The 25,446-nt window shown below is 42.8% G+C and overlaps 1 protein-coding gene across 1 annotated transcript; it reads right to left on the reverse strand.

Annotated features, from left to right (window-relative positions):
• Positions 1-94: 94 nt before the first annotated feature.
• On the reverse strand, positions 95-25,119 carry slx9 (SLX9 ribosome biogenesis factor). The gene is made up of 6 exons (XM_015957803.3): positions 24,814-25,119; positions 20,230-20,344; positions 9,712-9,780; positions 730-904; positions 519-584; positions 95-426 (listed from the first exon to the last, which is right to left on the reverse strand). The coding sequence occupies exons 1-6, from the start codon at positions 24,994-24,996 to the stop codon at positions 300-302; spliced, it is 735 nt and encodes a 244-aa protein (XP_015813289.1). The 5' UTR covers positions 24,997-25,119; the 3' UTR covers positions 95-299.
• Between the last annotated feature and the right edge of the window lie 327 nt (positions 25,120-25,446).

The following is a 25,446-nucleotide window of genomic DNA, read 5'->3' on the forward strand; positions in this document are numbered from 1 at the left end:
TGGAGGAAGTCCCACGAAGTGGAGTTTGCTGCAGACATGATGCAGAAACACTAAACACACAAGTTCTTTCAAAGGAAGAGAAAATACACTGGAGCCAGAGATGGGTCAGTTTATTTACAAAACTGTAACACACACACACACACACACACACACACACACACACACACACACACACACACACACACACACACACACACACACACACACACACACACACACACACACACACACACACACACACACACACACACACACACACACACACACACACACACTCCTGTCTTAGCACCCAGTATTTGTTAACTGGACCCCTGCTCTTCCTCCTGCCTCATCCTCTTCCTCAGCTGCTCCCCGATGTCCACCAGAGGGTTCTTCTTGGAGGCGAGTGTCTTTACAGCTTTGCTGAACCAGCTGGTCTCAGTTTCTCTACAACAGGAACATAATTAGCTCACATTAAAACGGTTCAGACAGCAAATACAAAAAAAAAAAAGAAAAACCAGTCGGGGGGAGAAACGTACAGGAGTTTACGTTTCTGGGACTGTTTCATCTGGCTGAAGTCAGTGGGCTGAGGTCTCCTCACAGGCCTAACAAGAGGAGAGAGACTGTCACTTTGAGAAAAATGTTCAGTCCATTTGTGCGACTGCTGAGTCCTTCTTGCTCAACTACGTTCTGACAGAAGTCAGAATGGGACATGGTTGTGTTGATGCTTGGTCTTAGTGTGGGACTTGCGTTTTGCTTTTCCTCGTCTTGGTGCGGGGTGCAGGAGCTGCAGCTACAGGACTGATGAGCTGGCAAAGCTCGGGCAAAGCGTCAGCTAGAGGCCTCATGTCTCCCACCACAGGCGTGGCCTGCCTCCGGGCCTTGGCAGCCTGCTGCTCCTTGGCCTGTTTGATGAAGTTGATCTCTGAGAGAGGGTACAGAGGTGAGTTAAAATCCCTCCAACCACAGCCTTCCTGTATAGGGGAGCTAGTGATAAGAGGTTAACTGTTGAAACAAATGTTTTGGTTTTGCTCCACAACATGCAAGCACCACAGTGAGGTGTGATTTCTCATGACCAGTTGTCACAATATTCACACTTTTTTGCACTTTTTCTCCAACACTTTGGCCCCATGGGGATGCCAAATGTGAGGGGAACCTCGTCCATATTGATAATAAGATCCGGTGTCATGTTCTGCTCGGTTATTTGCTTTTCAACAAACTCACCGAAACCATCAACCCTGGCTTGGAAGCCTGCTGGCAGATTTTGGGACACCGTTGTCCGTGCTGTGATAGAGAGCCGATTGCGTTGCATGAAGTGGTAACACCAAGAAGGACCTCCCTCAAAGTAGTTGATATTCATCGCCTTGGCAACTACCTGGGCGTGGAGACCTAACTGCACCGCTGATAAGCCTCTCCCAGCAGCCCGCTGTTCAAGCACCCATTTGTGAACTTGTTCCTCTAGCTGTGGCCATCTAGCTTTTAGCCCGCGATTAGCTTTTTTTGTTTGTTTTTTGTCATTGCAGTAAGCGTGACCTCCGCTTTTTGCCAGTCCATCACAAGTTTCTCGCTCACTTCAAACTTTCTTTCTGCTTCTCGATTACCGTTTTCTGTTGCATATTTCACTACTTGGAGATTGTATTCTGCAGAATGCAGGGTTGCCCTTACATAGGCGTAGCCGTGGCGGCCCGGAGGAGCAGCAAGGAGGAGCAGGCAGGGCAAGGTGAAGTTACAGCATAAGTTACTGAGTTTAAAATTAGAAAGGTAGCAGTGGATATAATGCTTTCTGGTTTACATGTTTCAATAGCATTAAGATAAACAAGTGTTGACGATCTTGACAGGGTTTCCTCCAGTGCTTATTAGGCCAGGTTCTCCTCCCCCCACCAGGCTGAGCATCATGTAAAATTTATTTATTTTTTCATGTCTGACTTTACCCGCATCTAATACTGTATTACGGCGTGAGCGCAACAGCATCAACTTAAGATCGATGTGTGAGCAGAGTGAGAGGTCGGGTGTTTTCATCTGAACCCTTAAAACCTCCAGCAGGCTACATTGCACTGTTGACATGTTAGTGCGCAGCGCTCACAACTTAGCAATGTGACATGTCTCGGAGAAAGCGTAAAAACACGTTGGACGCTTCTTCTGAAGCGGGAAAATAACACCTCTTCTTAAGCAGAGCACGACGTCGCCTCGGCTCATTCACCCTCTGCCGCGCCGGTGTCGGTACAAGATCTGTTCGGGTGCAAGATCGGCTCGGGGTCCGTCGACTGCCGATGACGTCAAAGTAGTTGATTGGCTGAACATGAACCTTACGGAATTACGTAATCACGTTATGTTGTTATCACGTTACGTCGGTCCAGGCAAATCTTTCTGTTGGAAAGATGGACAACTTTTACAAAGAAATCCATCATTACCTCTTTGAAAATACACTTTTAGCATAGGGCTGAACGATTACTGCATGTGCAATTAAATTGCGATGTGACAAAAGGATATTTTCTAATCGCAAAGGCTGCAATTTGGCAGCGAGTGGTTAGCGCAATGCTAATATACATGGAAAAACCCATAGAAATGCTAATGCTAATATCACCGATTACTTTCTTACAAATTATGAATTAGAAACGTGCCAAATGATTACATTTGGAGTCTAATAGAAAGTAAAACTACCATCAATCAAATAAGTACAAACAGGTATTTTAGTAAAGCCAGAAAACTTTTAACTCCAGTTTTGGCTAGCAGCTATGAGCGTAACTGAACTACGCATGGACAAGACGTCAAAAACTAAACACAAAATACTTCAGTAAACGGGACACACTTCTTTCCTGCAAATACAATTTCACAGGTGTTGCTAATACCTATGATCCTTCAAGGGATGTGCTCAAAGAGCAGTTCAACATTATGAATTATAAAAACAAACTTACGTCTTAAGAAACATTTTAATAACGAAACTGCTAAATTCTTTCCAACAGTATAGATGTGTACTGTATTTTGTCCGAGTGGGTTTGCTGTACTTTGACGTCATCGGCAGTCGAAGGACCCCAAGCCGATCTTGCACCCGAGCAGATCTTGTATCGACACCGGACTGAGCTCGATATCATTGACCCAGCACAGCCACTGGGTCATTGGAGCTGCCCCATGACTTCCTGATGGAACACCAGCGGGTTTCATCAGACTCGTAATGTTTCTTGTTTTTGCTGGGGACCCCCTGTATTTTACCGCTCCCTCCTGCAGTCTTCCCCTATTAAAATTTAAATTGATTCTGTAAATTCCGTGTATCAATAGAAAAAATGTCTGCCTCTGCCAGCTGCAGTAAATGTAGTCTCCAAATAATATATAAGAGGTGCATTTATCTGTATCTCCTTTGATCCGCATTAGTGATATTCTCAGCACCAGAACAGTGAAGCAAAGAAACAGATTCCTGAGTTTGTTAGTAATTTTATTTATTAGGTGCATCTAACCTGTGCTATTTTTCTCTGAAATGAGATTAAATCAGTGCTTCTATGGGTTGGCTCCACTCTGCACTAGAAAATTTTACTTTATTTAGAGACGTGTCATAATTTCTCCCCAAGCGCCGGCCCCACCGCCACAGCTGGAAAAATTCCTAGGGGAAACACTGGAATATGCTTTTTTTCAGGGTCATTTCTATTCTTTAGTCTTTCTTGACTGTAAGCTATTGTTTAAACGCTGAATTGTTAGTGGAACAGGTGTAGCACATACTGGTACAAAGGCATAGAGCGCCAACTAGTGGTTGTAGGTGAAAATGACTAACGTAATTTGGTATACAAGTCGCAGGACCAGCCAGACTATGAAAAAAAGTGCGACTTATAGCCTGGAAATTATGGTATTTGCATTCTCTACTCAGAGGATTACACTCCAGTTATTCTGGCCATGTCGGTTTCTGTAGCTGTTTCCTGACTTCGCAGGGGAGGAGTTCGGCCTAACCCAGAGGTTTCCTGATCGAGCAGATGTGTGAGAATACATGCAATGATTGCTTAGAGACAGAGCAAGCTAGCGGCTATTGCTATAGGCAAGTGCTACAATAAATTTTGGTGAGCGTCTTAAAGCATCGATTATTGCTTAACTGTGGGATCAATAAAGTTTATTCTATTAGATTATTTTCCTCAGCTCTACCGGGCACCCCAGCTAAACAAACCAACGTGCTGCTCTGATTGGTTCATCGACGTGTCCGTCGTGCCGACAGCTATGGCCGGCAGGAGCAGACTAGCAAATGGCGTGACTTGGCTGAGAGAAAAAAAAAAAAAACAAATGGTGTGTGCACATAAATGAGTCCAGTAATAATGTCACAGACGGGAAATAGAATGCAAAGAGACTGTTCAACGACCTCTGAGCTTTAGTAGATCATAATCACATTTTAATCCTCAGCGGTCTTATATTATCAGATCTAACGGTCCTACTGCAAATGACGGTGTCACCAGAGTGAAAGGACTCCAATGTTCACGTTCTCTTAACCGGTCCTGTACTGGCAATTGAAGCAGACAGAATGGTTGATCTGGGTGCCAAATGTTCAAACTGAAACTGCACCATTGCTGCTGTGTGGGCATGTCAGCCAGAATCTGCAACCCCGAGGTCTGCAACCAGTGGGATTCACAGGGGCAGAGGCAGGGATTGATCGAATCCAAACATCTTACTGGAAAGAGGAGAATGAGTTGAACAAATCTTTCATCCAAGAATTTATAAATAGCAGAAGAATTTGCAGAACTAGAAGTTCGAACAACATATGAATTCAGAAGAGTAAGCTGAGAGAATAAAGGGAAACAGGAAAACAGCAGGTTTCATAAGGTCAGAAGCTGGATGATGTACACTACATGTACCATTCTACAATGATGTGGAATATTACTAAATAAAACAAGCATCTGAGACCAGACAGCAGTGGTGATAAACCTACAACGCTATGTTCACTCTAACAGAAACGAAGGCTCGTTTAAATTTCTCCCATGGAGCGGGTCTTGGGTTTCAGCAGGACTGAGACAGCAGCCATTAGCACCTAATTATATGTCTGAAGAAGAAACGTGTTGTGTTACTGGAGAATTGATTGGCTCAGCAGAAGGATACGGTTACGAGCTTGAACAATTAGAGATGATAAAGTCTGCGTTTGGGAAGAGTAATGAAGCAGACCCTAAAGTGTTTGTCATTCGTAGGTGGTGTTCAACCTGTTACTCGTCTACAGTATTTATGCCTCTGCTGCTCTAACGACCCACCTGGTCCACCATGACTTGTTCACCAAAATTGGGACCTGGCTCAAAATTCAGTTGACATACCTGGAACCTGAAGCTTTATGATGGTGGACCTTCCTATTCACAATCATCCTTTTGGCCAGAAGTCATCGCTATTATTTATCATCAGTTAAAGGTTTAAAAGTTAAAGAGACCATGTGTATTTTTACAGTTAACACTGGAACTCCCAAGGCAGTCATTTTGACTGTTTTCATATTTTGATATGTAATAACTTTAGTTAGATGGATCTCATGTCCTGGCTTCCTGGCTTTCCTAATTTCATGTGTCCTTTATTTTTGCTTCATAATTTACATAAAATAATGCATGAAAAAGGAAATATAGATGTTCTTGTCTTTGTCTCCCACAAGCCGTTGATTTGACAGCTCTATTGTTTACATGGTAACGTTTTCCAACGGACAGCGGACAGCATCGCCATTGCTAAGCAACCAACTTTCCAGCTCGCGCGAGCGCTCCCTCTCCGTTCATACTGCGTGTGAAATAGTGGCTGAAACAGCTTTTAACGTTCTCAGTGAAACAAGCATGAGAAATTAATCATCTTCAGGCGGAGGGGAAAGCTGATGAAAACTGGTGTTGAGGGTCTGACCTCATGAGGAAATTACTATGCAGTAATTTTCTCCAAAAGACTGCTAAAATTGCTCTGAAAAGCAAATAATCACATCAGCGCCAAGAAACTTCATTTCCCATGATGCTTTGCACACGGAAGCATTGTGATGACGTCACCGCCTAATACCAGAAACACATTCTGTGCATGTGCGGGAGTCACGGAGCTTTCCCGCGAAAAAAGGCTCTAAATCATCAACAGAGACAAAGGGACTCTGTTCTTTTGCCCAGGATACCTGGCGGTAAGGACAAGCTTGTCGAACGCTCCGACTCCCTTGAGCACGCGGAAGCTCTAAGTGCCCAAGTTGAGCCCACGGAACCGCTGGAAAACTAAACTGCAAGCCCATCAGATCTGCTCGTTTCTGCTCCCCTCCAGCTGATGTTTGAGGACACAGAACTGCGGAGGAAAGCAACAACTCCATCAAGCACGCTGTAAGTTATAACTCAGCACAGAAAGAAACTTTGCTGTCTCTGTCCAGCCCGTGGAGAAACACTCGTGGAGGGAAACAACGGAGAAAGCATCAAACCGACGGACGACGCCAAACTGCGGAGAAACACGGAGAACCGTCAAATCAAACAGTGAGGGACGCTTCACTGTTCTGGTGATCAGAAACTCATTTTCTCTCTTTCTTCCTTCTCCCGTTTCCTTTATAGTGTAGAATAAGCAATAAAACCGCGCTATTGCTTCAAATTACCAGACGAGTTTCTCTTTTCGTTCCCAAATACGTCCGTCGGGTCATTTTGAAAGAATAAACTGCTTATTGATCATTGTTGAATATCTTTAAATGTTTTCTCCTATGGCCAAGTGGTTAAACTAAAAATATATTAATTCGTGATTAATCTTTGGTGAAGCTTCATGATCATTTTGAAGTGTTTTGAGTGATTTTAAGGTTAAGTTATTTCTGATTCTAAGTGCCTTGGAAGTTAAAGTGCAAGTTGCCACCCACACTTTAGCCAGACAAAGGGGTCAGCCATCTTGTATTCAAGACTCCATTTTGAATCCATACACACGCACACACACACTACTCCTTTGTGAGAACAAAGGACTCCATTCATACATCCTCCATCACACGCAAACACATCCATCTTCAATCGTATCACATGGTTATTATTCATTTATTCCACTGTTTATTCATTTGACAAATTGTTAATTAAATGTTATAAGATTCAGATTTTGTCTCCAGTAGCTTTGTTGTGTCGAAGAGAAGTCTCTGCTCCAAGGATTCTACGAACTTCAAGAAAGACTGATAAGAGTTTTGGATTCAATTTTTCCCCGTTTGAAGGGAATGGTGCCCCGTATATCTAAGAATATCTTAATTAATTAATAAATCAGTAAATATTCCCATATTTACAGAATTTATTGAAGAATCCAAAAGTAAGTTAAAGCTTACGAATTGTTCGCTCCTAATAACCCCAACACTGGTCAGCAGGAAGCGGGCAGAGACTGACAGCAACAGACTTTCTAGCTCCCGTGCGCTTGCTCTCCGTTCAAACTTCGTGTGAAATAGCTTCTAAAATGACTTTTAGAAGATTGTTCTCAGTAAAACAAGCATGAGAAATTAATCTGCTTCAGGCGGAGACAGGGAAGCGGATGAAAACTAGTCAGTAGGAAGCAGCAGAGACGGACAGCAACGCGGAATACTATCTGGGACCCCTCGGCCCTACCCACGGAGAAGATTTGTGTTGGTCACCCAGTGAACAATAGAGTGACTTCTTTTTAAGGTTTGGATTAAAATTATATTTTCTTACCATTTTATTAGGTTTGCACATCCATAAAGAGTTCATTAATAATGTACTTGAACCATTTTGCTCCACAACGTCATCGTCAGCCTGCATTTAATGGCCAAAATGACAGCCGTCAAACTGACGGTTCCAGGGAGTTCTAGTGTTAATCTCTGGAAATATTCATCAAAATGTTGTTGAAAATAAATAAAATTACGGCCATTTGTTGAAAAATATTAGCAGCTTTGTACCATATAACCATAAAAGCCGAGTCTAAAGTACATAGGGCGTGGATCTAGGTTCTTTGGGGACACCATATTAGATGTTGTGTTTCCTTCTGCCCCACGCCTGTTGACGACATCACACTAGATCAGGGGTCCTCAATTATAATGGAACGAGGGCCACTCACAAAAAAGACCCAGAAGCAAGAGGGGGGGGGGGGGGCTGCTGCTGTTTGAATCTCTGGCTGTAATGCACATAACACACAAGTTTGCAATATAAAGGAGGACAACACCTGTCCCCTTCCAACTCGGCTGTGTGACTGCACTAACCTGTCCTGTGGGACCCTCACCATGTGACCCCACATGTCCATGCTGTCTCTGGAGGAGCAGATATGAGACAAGACCTCCTGTAACTTAAAATGAACCAAAGCTTCCTCCCAGTTTCTCTTTGAGCTGAATTTAACATCAGTTTATCATCACCATGAAACAAAAGAATAAAGTGGAACAAGAACTTCTATCTTCTATTTCTCTCTCCTTTTAACTTCTCCGTGTCCCTAAATAAAAAGAGACAGATGATCACGCTGCAGCTGCCGTCACTGACCCCGCCCCCTCCTCAAGACCGGATCTCCCGACATCACAGCACTCGGTCTGACTGAGCGCTTCCAGGAGAAATAATAACGAACTTATGAAAATAATAATGCGTGTTTGGAGGAGCGTCCGCCAACACCCCCCCCTCTCTCTGATCGAGCAACAACCGGCCCAAATCCAACAGAACCGATCGGGCTGATTCGGTTCGGGTTCGGTCTCAGGTTGTAACTCTGGCGCTCAGCCCTGCAGAACCACATAAAGGCAGACTAAAGTTTCCTACCCAGTAAATGTGGAGAACACCGCTCTGACAGATGTGGATGCTCCGCTGGTGCCGTCGTTAAAATAACAAAACCACATTCCACTATAATTGATTATGGTACTCTTCTATGATGCAGAATCATTTATGCCTCAGCTCTGTCTATCCTGCACCTCCCGGTCGGCCGTTGGGGGTGGGGGTGGGGGGGTGGGGGGTGCGCGCGGGGCTTGGGGGCCACAAAGAGGGCTCGCGGGGCGGACGTGGCCCGCGGGCCTCCATTTGCGGACCACTGCACTAGATGATCGGCTGGATGTTATGTTACCACATTCAAAAACATTTATGGAGTAAGAAACATGAATTTAATAACAAAACTGCTCAACTATTTCCAAAACGTGAAAGAAAACTATCAAAAATAGATGCAATATATTTTGGCCGAGTGGTGTTGCCGTAATATGATAGCATCTCAGGCAGGCGCGGGATGCCAAGCAGGTACGGAAACTACAGAGGCAGAAAACTAGCATTGGCATTGCATTCTCTCGATGGAATTAACAGAAGGACCATCAGAGTCTGAGGAGTCACACCAAGCTCGAGTGCTTTCTGCTCCACAGGTAACAACGTTTACGGTAATGTTTTTTAAACTAGCGATAGTCATGGTGATATGGTGTAAAACTACCCAGAAATGTATGTATGTTCCCAGTGCCAGGAAGCTACACACTGCCACTTTAAAGGTTTTCTTTATCTGAAGAACATCAGCCTTTGTTCTGTACAGCAGGTGTACCACACCTAAGCCCCCAGGGTCAAATCCGGTTTTATCCGGATCATTCACTTATTTAAATTTCCATTTTCCAGTTCATGGTCATATTGACGGAATTTCACTTAAAAAATCCAGAGTGATTTTAAGGTGATAAGTTTAATCTTTAGTGATGTGTCCATCCCACTCTCCTTTATTAATTTTCCAATTCACAGGTCACTTCAAATCACTAAACAAAGAAAACATTCCTATCATATCAGGTCCAGGTTTAGGCTATGGATGAATGCTTTTCATTTGTAAATAAACTAAATTAAAACAACAGAGAGCACGGTGTTAGAAACTCACTGTGAAGCCATCTTTCTCTCCTCTCCTTCAATTTCTCCTTCTTTGACTTAATTTTCTTCTCTTCTGGGCCTGTGGAAACAAATATGCGTAAACAGTAGTACACATCAACCCAGGGCACAGAGATACAGGAATGTTAATTCATATTTAAATTATATATATATATATAAAACAGTATTTTCCCCTCATTTGGCAGGCTTACCCAAGGCTGCCCTTCCTTACCTAAACACAGACTCTGGTACATTATAACAAAAAGTCTCGTCTAACTCCAGGAAATAAAAAAAACTGTGGCTCAATAGAAATAAATACATTAAAACCTTTTATTTTTAAATATCAGATTAATTCTTGAAAAGGGCATGGCCAATAACATTACAACATTAATTGACCAGGGTCTTAATACTGGTAACTCATACTGAAATAATGAGTTTAATGGCAGGAATGGAGTTTACCAGGCTTGTTGTCAGGCCGCTGTCCCTTTAAAAGGTTACATTTTAAAACTTGGAAGACTTGCTATCAAGCAAACAATTTTACTATTTCCATCCTGATGCAGGATTGCCTCGCAGCACGAAGGTCGCAGGCTCGAAACTCAGCCGTGGCCTTTCTGCGTGGAGTTGCGTGTTCTCCCCATGCATGCGTGGGTTTTCTCCGGGTACTCCGGTTTCCCCCACAGATCACAACATGCCCTATAGGTTATAAATTGTAAGTCGCTTTGGATAAAAGCGTCTGCTAAATGAATAAACATAAACTCTCGTCTGATGTTTAGGTAAGTGAAGATTTGGTTCTCCAAGGCCTTGAGATGCTAGTAAAAAATAATTTAGCCAGCAAACATGTCCAGCTTGCTAATGATACTTTTCTTCTCCTCTATGGAACACAGAACGTTCAGATGTTGGAGCTTCACGTCACCTACTGAGGAAGGAGTCCCACCAATAAAGAGACGGCGTCTGGACCAGACCAAAGTATGTGATGACACTTAAGTCCTACACCTCAGCCTCCCTCATCATTAAGAAGACCTCACCCCCTGAATTGCTCATAATGTGCTTCCTTTCATAAGGACTCACTTGTATAATTGTAGCGTCACTATTTTATTGCATTTTTAGAAAAACGTTAAGTCACAGCAGCAAAGTGAACTTGTAAACAAAGTAAAAGATGAACCAAAACAACACGAAAGTCACTATAAACAGGAAAGCTACAGAACCAACTTTCCTAAAGCTGCTTGTAAACAGAATATGCCATTAAAGTTATTGTCCATCATTGCAGAATATGCCGATGACATCATGGAACTGGTCTTTGGAAAAGTGGAAGACTCTAAAAGGGTGTTATGTCTCCTTTAATAAAGAAAACTACAAACAATCTGGACTCAAAGAAATTTGGAACATGAAACCAAATAGAACCAACACCAAAGGGGCTGAAAATACAGATCACTAGACTACGTTGTACCAACACAGTCTGACTGAAGAAGGAAAGCATTCTAGATAAAAGAGTGTATACTTGGAGCTTTGCACCACTTCACAACCATCCATCCATTTTCCTCCACTTATCTGGGGTCAGCTTGCAGGGACTCAGCCTAAGCAGAGAGGCCTAGACTTCCCTCTCCCCAGCCACCAGGTCTTCCAGGGGAAGACGTTCCCTGGTCAGACAAGAAACAGTCCCTCCAGAGTGTCCTGGGTCTTTCCTTGGGTGTCCTCTCGGCTGGATGTGTCTGGAAAACCTCATCCAGGAGGCATCCTGATAAGATTCCCAAGCAGCGGACTTACTCTGAGCCCCTCCTGGATGACAGAGCTTCTCACCCCTTCTCTGCAGGAGAGCCCAGACACCCTGCAGAGAAAACTCATTTCGGCTGCTTGTATCAACAGTCTTATTCTTTCAGTCACCACCGTAAGCTTGTGACTACAGGTGAGGATTTGAATGTAGATCGCCCGGTACATCTTGAGCTTCACCTTCTGCCTCGGCTCTCTTCACCACGACAGACCGGTACAATCTGCCTATTGATCTCACACTCTATTTTTCCCTTTTTTGTGAACAAGACTAGGGAAGCATAATATATCGGCATGAATATCGGCCGATTTTAGTCATTTTTTAACATATCAGTTTCAGAGGGTGGTGGTGGGTGGGTGATGTGTTTTTGTTTAGTCATGTGACAGTGATTGTAATCATCTCAGAAGAGTAATGTGTGTGGAACTTAATAATGGAAATTCAGCTTTAATCAATTTCATTCTATATCAAATCTGCTGATTTTAGAAGCATATCAGTATCAACAAATATCGGTTATCGGCCATAATAGTGATCTTAACATCGGATATCGTTATCAGCCCAAAAATTTCATATCGGTGCTTCAATAAACAAGACCATGAGAAACTTAAACTCCTCCACGTCCCTGATCTAGAGAAGGCATTCTACCTTTTTCAGACTCAAAACCGTGGTCTCGGATTTAGAGGAGCTGATTCTCATTCCAGCTGCTTCACACTCGGTTACAAACAGCTCCAGCTAAAGCCGGAGATCACGTTCTTTTAACTCATTCACTGCCATTGAGGACTAAAGGCGTCATTTTAGATCCAACCGTTCACTGCAATGACGAGTAAAGTCGTCATTTGCATTTTTTGTACTGTTTGGGCATCGGAAAGAGCCCCCACGCTGAGAGAACAAACATCTCAGCTCTGAAGCCGATCTTCATCCGCATACGTCACATAATCAGGAAGCAGAAAATCCATGTGTTAGGAGATCGTTCCTATAAAAAAAAGTGAGGGGTGAACCGGAAAAGCGTCTGCCAATCACGATTTGACAAAGGATTATGAAAGAACGGATAACGCTCGAAACACGCGGATTCTTCCTGATGTAAGAGGTGAGTCTCCTCTTTGTTTTGGTTGTTTTAGCGTCGACATCATCCTAGCGCGCAATGTTCTGTGACTCTTAAAAAAACAGTAAAAATGGCGAGTAAAGCTGGCAGCGAATGAGTTAAAGTCAACAGAACCACATCATCTGCAAAAAGCAGAGACCTGATCACCAACACGGATCCCTCAAACCTCCCACTCTCCTATTGGGTGACCCTGCCAGGAAAGTTGACCATTAAACACCCTGGCCTAGAAATCCTGTCCAGTGTCCACGCGGACAATGCATGGCACCAAAACGGTTAGCGCTTGCTCACACACTGCCGCCATACACAATGCATTTTGTTCTGGGCAGCTCTAGTGATCAGTTGTCTGTCGCCTCCCTGGGGCAAAAGCTCTGATGCAGAGAACAGGGATACACACACGCACAGCTCTCTCTGCACCCATTCCCGCTGATGCAGCTCCATGCTACAGAGAAATTCACTTAACAGCGCCCAGAATGAAAATGAACCGCGCATGCGGGAACCCCCCGCTGGCTTATTTTACTCACCAATCAGAGGTGGTAGGCGTAATTTCAGCTGGCCAACAAGTCGGTAGTGTCACCTCAGTCCCAGTCGGATCGCTGGGGAGGAGGTCTAAAAAAAGAGTCGCCTCGGACTGGATAACACATATTTGACCCATGTGTGAAACCAAATTCCGGTTCCGCATCGGTCCCCGGCCGACGGTATAGTGTAAGCGCCATTTGACAAAAGGAAGACTTAGCGGAATTCAACTGTCGCTGGGTGGCGTGGAGCTGCGAGGGTCGAACGACTCCACATTGATTAAATCAGGCTAAACTTTGACAGTAAATATGTTATTGTTATAATGATGTTCTTGTAGATTTTTTTAGTGTTGATTAGTAACATCACTCATTTGTCAGTCTAAATTTGTCCCCTTTGGGGACACAAGTTTTGACGGCCATTGCATGCATTAAAAGGTGCAGTTTTTTTGCCCTAATTTGCTCGTTATAGCTGGAGGACACACACATGCCAAGAAGCTCTGGCGAAATTACCGTGAAGTTTTGACAATTGAAACATGCATATTGTCAGGTGGTGGAAGGAACCATTCAAGGATCTCCTTTGTCCTGTCACAAAAACCTCTTCTGAGAAGAGTCTGAAGACTGTGTGCGGTGGTGGTGTGAGGGCTGGGAGGGAGGGATGTCAAAAACTTTACACAGGAAAGGTGGGGGCGCCTTAATGCTACATCATTTCAACACCAAAATGCTGCCTTCGTGCTACCCCAACGGCACGCTGCAGATTTTAAGCATACTATGTAAAGGCTGATGAGGGCTGTGAACATAATCACATCTGCTGGTGCATCATTTAGTACTGTTTAGACAGGCACACTGTCAGCAGAGTCTACACACCCATGATCTCTTGGCAGGCCTTTATCTGCCACCACAGTGCTAAACAACAAAAATGTTTTTGCTGCTGTTTGCAGTAAGAACAGGCAAAGATAGGCATCTCCTGCTGACTACAAATGTGGGCAGAGGTGAAGAAATCTAATCCCTCAAGAGCTGGAGGGGAGGTTCCATGTTTGTGAAGGGGGAAATGGGAAAGGATGCTTTACCACCACCATGGTTCCACAGGGAGCATCATCTTTCCACTGCTAGATGAAATGGATAGCTGTGATTATGGCTGGATGGAAGCACCTCCCTCATCTACCCGGTCCACATGAATTCAAACTAAAAATCTACTTAAACCTTCTGCCACAATGTTTTTTATGGTTATGACCAACACCTCACCACTGGACAGAGGCGTGAGCTGGGCACACCATCAACAGTCCTACTCACATCTTACAATCTTCAGCTATTAGCAGTGCAATGAAAAAAGTTCTGTGTTGACCTTAAAAAAATAGGAATGAACATTAGGAAAATGACACTGGAAAATACGGGATTTCTTTTGAAAATGGATGTTCCAAATCCGATCATGTTCTTTTTGCTCTTGATTCGTCAGTCACGTGATTTTGAGTATCTGCCAACTGCCGATACAGAATCCCATTCCAATGATTTTCAGAAAAGCGTTAAAGCAAAAATGGAAAACACATCCAAACTGTGCTTTAACTTTCACTTGTTTAGGAAATACATAGATTTTTTTTAAAGTTTTAATATTATGAATATATTTAAAAGTAGTGATGTTGCTCATATTTCAAGGTGTTTACTCCTTCAATGTGCAGCTGCACATGGCGGCACGGCCAGCAGGCTAACTTTCATCTACACAACACCTGTGGCCGCCTCGGGCAGCTTGGGTGCTTCAGGAGACTCCAAAACAATCCATCTGTAGTTTCCCTTTGTCTAATAGTATCAGTCGCTGTCGGCTGGCACCATGTTTTGTCTGTGTTGTTGCTGTGAACAGGGACTGTTAGAGGAAAATTGGGACTTAATGGAAACCGGTCATTTGCTTTATTGACGCCCAAAGAGAAAAGCCAGAAGAGACAGTAGCTTGTTTGCAATTCAATTCAATTCAAAATTCCAAAATACTTTATTAATCCCAGAGGGAAAAATTGATTGCTCCAGTAGCTCAGAATAATAATAATAATCAAGTCATCAAAGATTTGTTGTATATTACAATGCCTGTTAGCAGGAAGGATCTCCAGTAGCGGTCAGTGTTGCAGTGTTGTTGTTTTGAAGGCTGCGTATCATTTAGCTCTGTATTTTCTGCTTTTCCAGCATGCCCCCTCCAATACAATAAATAGAAGAGACTTTGTGCACATTGATTTGCAATTGAAACATGTGCAGAAGACCGGCCAGACAGAGTGTGTTTCTCAATGCCAAGGAACCTCGCCTTGATGTCTTGGTCCTGCCCCAGTTGCCTACGAGATACGTCATCAGGAATCGTCAAGGCATGTTCCAATGTTTATGTTCTATCAAGGTGTCTGTTCTGTTTGTTTATCTAGCTGAGCAAGGATACACAGGAGGTGTCTTGTAGCCTAGCCTTGGTAAAAAAAAAAAAAACTTCCCAGAACACACCACGGTATTTTCAGAAGGATGGAGGATCAGAAGCAGGCAGCTACTTCGGGGGCAAATTTCAAGTTAAAATGTAAGTCAACTAATTGTAGCTATCGGGCTGATATCAGAAATGTTTTCCTTTTTTAGATCAAAGTCTGTTCCTTTTAACCGTTGAACCACTGCAAAAAACTGGTCTCAGACAGTGGACTTGTGTCTGTCGGTCCAGACGGGGGACTGATGTCTATATTGGACCTCATAGAAAGGTCAAAGGGCATCTTTATACCCACTGTAGCCCAACATTACAGACGGCCAGAAACCTCCTAATAAGTGGCTGCTTCTGCAGGTTTAGCCTGAGGTCAAAGGTCATCTCTCAGAGGGAAAAAAAAGCTGGGGTGGGCAGCAGTTTTACTATATTAGATTGCGGATTTAAATGTAATGACAAGAGAGCTACCATAGAAATGTGTCTGTAGGGGATGATCTGTCTGAAAGATAGTATGTTTAAGGACTGTTTTCACCATTTTATGTGTAATTTAAATAAAAACATCCATTTTCTGTACAGACAGTTATTCATTGTCCACTAAATTTAGACCTATCTGGTTCCTCCTCCTGAGAATTTCATCTCAACTGCACTGCTGATTCTCAAATGCAGATGGTGTTTCTGATAAGTTTGGACTGAAGAAAGAAGAAAAGTGGACATGTAAGCTGTGTTTGGGTAGCTGATCTCAGATGAAGACAAGTCAGGTTCTCCCCTCCAGGGACTGGTGGTGACCACAAGTTAGCCTGTAGACAGGATGCAGGGGGCTGGATGCTCAGCTCAAAGTTTATGAGTAGAGCACTTCTAATAGCAAAGCGATTTCTTCCTGCTGTTCAGAAGAAGCAACAGAAATTAGAGAAATTTAGAAAATACAAGATTAGTGACAATGAAAGCTGCTAGAGCTGCAGAATGTGATGCCTTAGAGGCAGAGGAGCTGAACCATTTCTCTGCTTGCTTTGAGGCAGATATACCAAAGAACACTAATACATACTCATCGTCTGTTCACAACATCATCCCCACTCTGAGAGTGGAGAAAGAGGAGGGTACACACCCTATTCACTCTGGTCCCGGTACTGCTGCACAAGGGGTACAACCACCACCGGTTCATGTCTTTCTGCTGGGGTGATGATGAGCAGGCACCCCCACCCAATGCTTAGCAAAGCATCCCACCACCCCAGACCCCAACAAGACGGCCAGTTCCCCCTCCTATTCTCCAGTACCGGGAAGCCAAGCGACAACAGAGGTGTGCTAAGACCCCTAGTCTACCTCAGCCTGCTCCAATACAGTGTTGGTGTGCGTTGATGAGGTATTCCATGGCTGTGGTGAGCAGGCATCGTCTGGCTCAGAGCTATATGAAGAAACAGTTGCAACACGCTTTGAACTTGCCGACTCGCAGTCACGTGGTTCGTGGAGCTTTCAATAATTCTAAACATCCCAGCGCCGTAAGTCAGTTTGAACGGCGTATGGTGGGACAAATCACAAAAATTGAATATACCGTAAATCCTCTAATATTAGCCTGTATTTAATTAACTGCCGGGTATCATATTTTGGCCAGTGTCGGAGTCGGCGGAGGTGAATAATGGCCGTTTTTTTTATTGTGGCCGGGTGGAACGTGGTAACAAGCAAGTACGGGGGGCGGTTGTGTCATCCGTCTCACTTTTGATTTGCCAGTGATAGACCGCGAGGGTAACTTTAACCGTGCGGAGACGAAGAGGAGGCGAAAATTTGATATCAAGTTCAAAGAGAACGTGCTGATTATGCTGCAGAACACTCTGGGGAGCAGTAGCAGGGGTTGTATGAACTAGTCACTAGTCGACTTCACCGCTCTATAGTGAATTTTTATGCCTGTCATCGACTAATGCACTCAGTACTTGGTCAGGAATCCTTTTGCAGAAATGACTGCTTCAATGCGACGTGGCATGGAGGCAATCAGCCTGTGGCACTGCTGAGGTGTTATGGAGGCCCAGGATGCTTCGATAGCAGCTTTAAGCTCATCCAGTGCTGGGTCTTGCGACTCTCAACTTCACAATATCCCACAGATTCTCTATGGCAGGGCTCCTCAATTAGAATGGTCCGAGGGCCACTCATAAAAGAGACCTAGAAGCAAATGCAAATTTTATTCAAATAAGCCTAAGTATCAAAAAGTATTTTAAAAAGTTGATATTATGGCACTTTCCTTGTTTTGAAAAACTTGAGCTATGAATACTATTTTTGGCAGCTTTTAATAATATGGGGGCAAGAAAGATTACTGAAAAAATTGAAAGTGCAATGTCATTAACATATAAATAATAGAAGTAATCCTTGTTTTTCCCCAAAACATTCCCACAAACTTTAACTTGAGTATACCAGTATTCCCCATTTTCACACTGCACACTCCGTTAAGATTTAGAGAGTGAAGTCTGCTCTAACAAATGACTAACCAGGTACTTAAACGGTTAACAGGATAGAAGAAAAATGTAAAAGAAAATAAAGCTCACAAGACAAAACAAGCATTGGTTCACATGTGCCTTAGCTCATTTGCTTTTCTGCCAATCTTCTCTTCTGTTTGCTTGAGCTGTTTGACTTTTTCTGTCGTGCTGAAAAATGAAATGAAATTAAGCTTTTCAGCAGATGGAAGCATGAAGTGCTCCAAAGTCTCCTGATAGCTAGCTGCATTGACCCTGTCCTTGATAAAACACAGTGGACCAACACCAGCAGCTGACATGGCACCCCAGACCATCACTGGCTGTGGGTACTTGACACTGGACTTCAGGCATTTTGGCATTTCCCTCTGCCCAGTCTTCCTCCAGACTCTGGCACCTTGATTTCCGAATGACATGCAAAATTTGCTTTCATCCGAAAAAAGTACTTTGGACCACTCTGTAGCTCATGTCAGGCACTTCTGCTGCTGTTTCTGGTTCAAAAGTGGCTTGACCTGGGGAATACGGCACCTGCAGCCAATTTCCTGCACACGCCTGTACACGGTAGCTCTAAATGTTTCTACTCCAGACTCAGTCCACTGCTTCCGCAGGTCCCCCAAGGTCTGGAATCGGTCCTTCTCCACAATCTTCCTCAGGGTCCGGTCACCTCTTCTCGTTGTGCAGCGTTTTCTGCCACACTTTTTCCTTCTCACAGACTTCCCACTGAGGTGCCTTGATACAGCACACTGGGAACAGCCTATCGTTCAGAAATGTCTTTCTGTGTCTTAAGATCTTGCTTGAGGGTGTCAATGATGGCCTTCTGGACAGCAGTCAGGTTGGCAGTCTTACCCATGATTGCGTTTTTGAGTAATGAACCAGGCTGGGAGTTTTAAAAAGCCTCAGGAATCTTTTGGAGGTGTTTAGAGTTAATTAGCTGATTCAGATGATTAGGTTAATAGCTCATTTAGAGAACCTTTTCATGATAGGCTAATTTTTTGAGATAGGAATTTTGGGTTTTCATGAGCTGTATGCCAAAATCATCAATATTAGAAACAATAAACGGCTTGAACTACTTCAGTTGTGTGTAATGAATCTAATATATATGAAAGTCTAATGTTTATCAGTACATTACAGAAAATAATGAACTTCATCACAATATGTAATTTTTTTTGAGAAGGACCTGCATAACTGGGAATGTCACCTTAGATTAGGACTTGTGCTCCATCTTGTGGTGAGGTGACAGAGAGTATTGCAAGAGCACATTCTTGTTGCGTTGGAGGGAAGAGAGTTTGAATTCAGGGTTAAGCCGTTTGCTGGAAGCATAGCAAACTGATCATTTAAGTTATCACTACCTGTACACTTACTCTTTAACCTCAGTGGGTTCAATGACTAGCTGGTCCTGGAATGGCTCTAAGCTCACCAGTTTCCCCACATAAACCTGAAACGGTGTGAGCCGCATGGAAAATCAGTACAGATCTGATCAGATTCAAACCCCTTTTAACTAAACTACTTAATGTGCACTTGGTACGACTTCTGAAAAAACCTATTAGGTGTTAAAATGGCCGCTGAGCAAGGCAGGAACAACACAGCTGGCTGCAGGAGCGGGCCAGATCCACATCTCTTCAGCACCATTTTTATTTCACTGTAACGAGGCTTGAGGAGGATGTTGTTGGATCAGACAGTGATGGTCTGCTGCACAGGTGTCTCGGGGTGAAGCCTAGTTTATACGTCTCCATCAGCAAGTCTGCACTCACACACATACTGACTCTCTGTTGGTGTGTCAGTGAAACAATTCTCCACCAGGACAGCAGGGGGCGTAGTGCTTTTCTGGGGTATCATGCCATCAATGCAGGCACTTCTCTAGTGTGTTTACTATTGTATTCAAATATTTCAGAGACAAATTTGTCCCTTGTTCTCCTCCACCTTTTTATGTAGTCACCACCTCCAAACCCACATTTCTGGTAATTTACCGACAAGAGTAAAAAGTCTGCTGCATATCTTTGTACTCCTTCAGTCGCGGGTACATTAACATTTACATCGTCAAGCTGCACAAATGATCTCTAAGGTCACCTGAGCATCCAGAGGCTCTAAACATAACACAGTGATCTTCAGATATGACCATCTTTGTAACAGATGACTAAAGAGTAACACACTCAGGTGCTGCATCGGAGGTCCACGTGTGTTCTACAGAAACATTAGAAAAATGAAGTGCATATAAAATAGTCTTAGATAACTGAACTAGCCACCCAGGAACAAGTTAACATCACAGCATCATACCTTTTGTAGAGACTAAACGTGGAGGCTCTTCTACATCCAGTGTTTGCACCAGGACTTCTGGAGAAATCTTAGTGCCAGCAAAGATCCCAGAGGAGAGGGAGCTCCAAACCTCAATCTGAAACATTAGAGTTCAACAAAATAGACCACCTTACCACCATGCACATGTTGAACATTACACCATCAACACAAGCTGCCGTTTATCTAGACATGTTCAACGTATCTTGCTAGCACACCTCTGAATGACTGTCAATGAAAACAAAACCATTAGCTGAGGTGATTCAGCTGGAGCAACGGCAGTTTTGAGTGCTTTAGTCAGTCTGAATTTATGAAACGCTTCGTTTCAGTGAATCCCTGCCCATGCCCGCTCTGACAAAACATGCCTACAACGGCGTCTTAGACGAGTCAGGATCTCAGTTTGCCATGTGGCGACATGGGTTCAACTCCCGGTGGTGTCTGCAGTAATTTGTTTAGCCAGCTGTAGAAGATTTCATGTTTTATATATTTTAGTTTTATTGATAATTTTCTACTAAATATTTTGTGTCTCTAAAGATCTTTAAATTCAGTCATTTCCGAGCAGCATTTTAGTTGATTTATTCTTCTCACCTCACATGGAGTCACACTGGCTAAGTAAAAAAAACAAACACATTAGTTATATTTTACAGTTTATGAATAAAGGATTGAAAACATCATACTGGCAAGTGTAGCTAAAGAAGAAGAAATAGAGTTACTGCTCAGACCAGGATGTGAACCTGTGAAAAACTACATGCCAGCCCTGCATTCTAACCTCTAGCCTACCAAGTCCGTTACCACAGCAGTTGCCTAAGCCACATGTCCTGTGGTGGCCAGAGGAGACAGCTTTTAGACCAGACACTAGCTTCCGGAAGAGGAACAGGGTCTGATGACAAGAAATGTTTCCATTGAGGAGTTACAAGATTTTCAAAGTAAAACTCTAACTTTGCAGCTGAAACAGGAAAATGCATGAATTCAGCCAAAAATGGGTTTGGGGGGACTTTCCCGAGAGGAAACAACAATATCACATAGTAAAAAGCTCCCAAACATGGATTTTCTATGATGGCCCCTTTAAATAAAAATTGTTGCAGAGGTTCTAAACCATCGGTCAAACATACTCATGGGTACCTTATAGGGTTGTCACGGTGTGAAAATTTAACCTCACGGTTATTGTGACCAAAATTATCACGGTTTTCGGTATTATCGCGGTATTTATTTTAAACGTGTTACATTTTCAGAAAACTAAATAAACCCTGTATATCAGGAAAATATTGTCCTCAGTTTGTGTCTAAATTTAGCAAAAATTTGTTACTTTGTAATTATGTTGTTTATTTGTTTACATTTTTCCCCTTTAGTCTTTAAAATACCAATATTTGCCCATAACTTCTTATTTTTTGTTGGTTTGATGTTATCATTTTAAATACATTAAATCAGATGATACTCAGTACTCAAGTAGCCTTCTAATCAGATACTTTTTTACCCTTACTTGAGTAATAAACCCTGTATCAGGAAAATGTTGTCCTCGGTTTGTGTCCTTCCAGTGAGCTTTGCAGATTTGGGAAAATGTCATCAGGCAGTAATCATTGTTAAATTCATAATTATTCTCGGAGAGAGACCAACTCTTATCTGCCCCTGGGAGTTCCGTAATGCATAGCGTCACTTCAATATGGGGGTGTCTGCGACACGGTTTATATGCAGGTAGCGGCACTGCGGCTGCTTTATATAGCGACTCGTTGCATTCTCCCTCAACCCACGTATTTTAGCTAAAACGCTAACGTTAGCTTTGGTTGTAAACAACAAAGTGCGCATGTGCCGCCGGCAACTTCAGCAGATGACACAGTGGCTGGTAAGTAGGGATGGGTACCTTTGACATTTGAATCGATCCGGTACTAATTCCCAGTACCTACGAATCGATACCGGTACTTAACGGTACCAATTTTCGATACTTTTGAGTGTCTATAATTTTAATTATCTTTTATAATAAAATATTTTTTTTCTCAATATATAACCATATTTGATAAATATCACGATAAATAACATACAACAGTTTGTATTTTAACATCGTCCTTGTAGTTTTATAAGCAGATAATTAAACTGAAGCAAACATCTTTACTGTGAACTAAATTTACCGTGTATCTTCATTCCTTTTACCGTCCTTTTTCAATTGATTTTTCCTACTGGGAAGTTAGAATTTCCTAAGAGAAAGCGAACGCACCATCAGATGATAACAATGGTGGCATAGGAAGCTAACATATCAAGCTAACGTTATCTTAAACAGTTTAACTGCTGGAGCAGATTTAAACGATGATGCCTCACACTTAAATCGCTGTCACTGGTTTCATCTTCACCCAATCACCCGTCGCATTTGGTAAAGTGAAGCCAAACTTTAGAGCGCGTTCATGTTCTTCTAGTCGGAATTTCGGAGTTCCGAGGAGAAAGCGAACACACCATTAGCGAAACGGAAGCTAAAAAATCACGCTAACGTTATCTTAAACATTTTATTTACCTACCGGAGCAGATTAAGATGAGGATGTCTCACTTAGATCGGTGTCGCTGGTTTCATCATCACCCAGTTACCCATCACATTTAGTGAAGTGGACCCAAGCTTTAGCGTTCGTTCTTTCTACCATGCTGCTCTGTTTACAACTCGCTCGCAGCGACCGACGACATAATGCTCTTGAGCATGCGTAGCTGTCCAGGCAAGTTCTCGTTGTGAAGGACGGGTACCGAAACGAGGCACCGTTTCAAATGAAGTGAATCGGTGCTCGGTCGGTACTGTGGAATTTGGTCGGTACCTTAAAAAGTACCGAATTCAGTACCCATCCCTACTGGTAAGGGTCACCGCGCCTACACCGCAGCCACGGTAATCCACCGAGATAACATATGTTTAAAAAAACAAGATGGTTATTATTATTGTCAACTTTTTTTTACCGGGGTTTACCGCTACACCGGTTACCGTGACAACCCTAGTACCTTATTTGCTTCTTTTTCCCCAACCTTAACCTGCTCACTACTAAATATGCAATATTTTAATAAAAAGGGCAAAAGATGCTTTACGTGGGAAATAGATATGTTTTGATCAATTAGCCACAGATCATTTTCGGCAAATTTCTGTGAAAAAAAAAACATGATTGGCATATCCCGATTAATGCGTTTCATAGTAGATAAAATGAGCCGGTTACCTGCAGAGGCCCTTTGTGCAGCGTAGTGCCACTCTGCCACTCTGAAGTCTGTTAGATTGTGTTACTGATAGCAGGTACATTCATGTGTTTCTCAGTTGTCCTTTCGACTGAATAGTTGCCACTTTGTGTTCCAAACGGTAGGTGCGAATTCTCCATCATCTTGAAAAGGTGAGACTGCCAGCCAGTATGCATACTGACGTGGGTACATGCATCACTCCACAAAAACACATCCTACTGAAACAATTTTAAATAAGAGCAACGAGGCAACTTTTAAATATAATCCTAATATTAACGCGTTTCAGTACTTTCTGAATGTGTGACATTTGTTGGAAGATAATCTAAGGAAATAACATTAATTCAAAAAAAAAAAAAAGAAAAACAATATTGAATAATAATAGTAAAGGACACACTGCAGTATTGGATCGGGACTTGGAATAAGCTAAATCAAACGATTCAGACTCAGACTGGGGTCAAAAAATGTGATTGTGAACATCCGTACTTCTTGTATTTGTTTCTGGAAGTTTTCACCCCAGATAATCTGATGAATCAGCTGGTTTGTGGTGAAACATTGTCTTTCATTTGTAGTTTTCTCCGAGTAAAAAGCAGTCAAACCACTAGATAAAATACACACAATTAAAACTATGAACTGACTGGTTCGGGTTTTTAACTGCCTTTGTCTACTTTCCAGAATTTTCTCCAACACCTGAACGCTTAATTTACATCAACACTGCCAAAATGATGATTACGTAAGAGAAAAACATTATTTTATCAGGTCAATGTTGACTGCCATGAGTGTTAAACGCTATAGTTTCTCAGACATTTGTGAACATTCTCTAGAGGTTTTACTGTGTTAAACTGGTTTAATCTGAGAAACCACTGGTGTTGTTTTCTCTAGAATATTTAACCACTATTGTGGGATTATATACAGTCAACTAGACAACAGTTGATAAATACCAAGCATTTACCTAGAATATTATCAATTTAATAAACTAATAGCCGCAAAAGCAACAAGGACAGATGTTACTTAACAGACGCTGTGTTTATGGTAAAAAGAAAATCCCAGGTAAAATGTTTGAGAACATGTTCTCGTTTACAAACATGACCTTAACCAGTAGCCTCTGAAGCTAGCTGAGGTTTGGATTACCAAGAACATAATCCAAAACATCACGACACGATGGAAACAGTGTCATCGTCTGTGTTTATACCCAGAGTAAATGCTACTTTGTGATTGGTGGCTGAGATTACGAATTGGACTGAATGCATCACGAACTCGCTATTATTGAATGGAAGTCTAGTTTTAGTGTCTTGCATGGCACTTGAAGTAGAGCACTTAAGAAACAAAGTGATTAAGCGGACTCGATGGAGTGAAGTTCGAATGTTTAAGGAAACCGACCTGTTGGTTAGCATGTTCGGCTACGTGGTGTAGCGTGGCTCCTCCAGCTGGACGGCTCTCCGTCTGAGGCTCCACAGCAGGAGGCTGCTGTAACACCGCGGGCTCTGGGAAGCTTACAGGTCTGTTTAGCTTCACCGCCTCCTGATGAAGTTTCTGTCGAACGTGTTTTATTTTCCCCACCATGCTGAACTCATGTGGCTAAAACCCAAACACATCCCTCTTTCTACTGTACCCAATGGCGGTGCTCACTGCCGCTCAGACAGCGTTTCTGCTCACTACCGCCACCCACTGGCCACAAGTGTTGTTCACTATACAGACAGGCCTGGACAAAAATGATGGTGCTCCTAGAAAAGGCTGAAAAAAAATGCGACCAAAGGGACGTGTTCATTCAAGGTGAGTCCGCTAATTAGCATCCCAGGTGTCTGCAATCTTGTAATCAGTCAGCGGGCCTTCATGTAGCGCTCCAGGTAGTCACTGTGTTGTTTGGTGACATGGTGTGTACCGTACGTAACACAGACTCGAGTAAGCAAAGATAAAAGTTGCCTCAGGATATTAGAAAGATAATTATAGACACGCATTTTAAAGGTAAAATCTATGAGACCATCTCCAAGCAGCTAGATCTTCCAGTGACTA

Source organism: Nothobranchius furzeri, chromosome 3, assembly GCF_043380555.1.
Source record: "Nothobranchius furzeri strain GRZ-AD chromosome 3, NfurGRZ-RIMD1, whole genome shotgun sequence".
In the NCBI taxonomy this organism is placed as follows: domain Eukaryota; kingdom Metazoa; phylum Chordata; class Actinopteri; order Cyprinodontiformes; family Nothobranchiidae; genus Nothobranchius; species Nothobranchius furzeri.